Below are 1205 nucleotides of genomic sequence, written 5' to 3'. Positions count from 1 at the left end.
AAAAAAAGTTAACTTGATATCACTCCAAAATATAAATAATTTGGGATATATATTATCAAAACGTAATTTTATTTGATTTGATTTGCTTTTGATTTTACAAATGACAAATAGATGAAAATTTTGATTTGGTGTTGATTAATAAGATTTAGTATGATTTTAGTATCATGAGGAGATAACAATGTAGTAAATATGGCCGCTTGAATCAACTTGATTGATCTTTACCCTCATAATTTTACAGGTCTCTATTCTTATATGTTACTTTGTTGAGAAAGTCAAGGATCATCATCAAGTTACTTGCCAATATTATGAGTCAATCAACGATATCAAGGATTAATATATTGTAATTGATTACATTCCTATCTTGTATTATAAGTTGTCAATTAGTAGCTAGTTAGTAGGAATTGATTGTAAACATATGGCTACATATGGTAGTATTGTACAAAGAATCAAATTAATGAGAATTGGTGAATTACCACCTTTCAAAATTCACATGGTACCAGAGCCCTTCCTAGCTTCTTAGTTCTTTTTTTCCTTGGGTTATGGTGGAGGATTCAACATCTGGCATTGAAACAAAATTAGCAATGGCCAAACTTGAACCCTCTAGTGATCCTGCTAGTCCTTTCTACGTTCATCATTCCGATCACCTTGGAATGTTGCTCGTTTCAACCAAACCTACCGGTGAAAATTATGGCACTTGGTGTCGTTCCATGTCAATTTCCCTCAATGTGAAGAACAAATTAGGGTTTGTTGATGGAAGTGTCGAACAACCATCTGCAAAGGCAAAGCCCACAGAATCTGCTCTTTGGCAACAGTGCAACGACATGATCCTTATGTGGATTCTCAATACATTTTCCGGCGACCTAGCCACTAATGTGGAGTACATGATGACAACCAAAGACGTTTGGGATGATCTTCGATAACGTTTTTCTCAACAAAACGTGTCTCGTCTCTTTGAAATCCAGTGTGACCTTGCACGCCGTACACAGAGTCAACAACCTATCAATGTGTATTTCACCAAGCTTAAAGGTTTGTGGGATGAGATGGATTCTTACCAAACTTTAACACCGTGTTCTTGTGGGGTTGTTCAATCCAACAATGAACAGGTGGAGAGAACCAAGGTTTTGCAGATTTTAATGGGGTTAGACGACTCGTATTCTCTGATTCGTGGGCAGATTTTGCTTATTCAGCCATTGCCTTCGATTTGA

General features: G+C 36.3%; 1 protein-coding gene across 1 annotated transcript; it reads left to right on the top strand.

The window, feature by feature from the left end:
* The first annotated feature begins 581 nt into the window (after positions 1-581).
* LOC126588895 (uncharacterized) lies at positions 582-1205 on the top strand. The gene is made up of 2 exons (XM_050254048.1): positions 582-899; positions 963-1205. Exons 1-2 carry the CDS (start codon positions 582-584, stop codon positions 1203-1205), a joined length of 561 nt encoding a protein of 186 aa, XP_050110005.1.

The sequence above is a fragment of the Malus sylvestris genome, chromosome 2, assembly GCF_916048215.2.
Source record: "Malus sylvestris chromosome 2, drMalSylv7.2, whole genome shotgun sequence".
Taxonomy (NCBI): Eukaryota; Viridiplantae; Streptophyta; class Magnoliopsida; order Rosales; family Rosaceae; genus Malus; species Malus sylvestris.
Note: the sequence above shows the minus strand (reverse complement) of the source record. Positions and strands in the feature narration are given on the sequence as shown.

Coding starts and splice junctions, on each gene's coding strand:
- LOC126588895 (XM_050254048.1), top strand. CDS start 582: ATGGCCAAACTTGAACCCTCTAGTGATCCTGCTAGTCCTTTCTACGTT. Junction 900..962: donor ACATGATGACAACCAAAGAC/GTTTGGGATGAT, acceptor TTTGAAATCCAG/TGTGACCTTGCACGCCGTAC.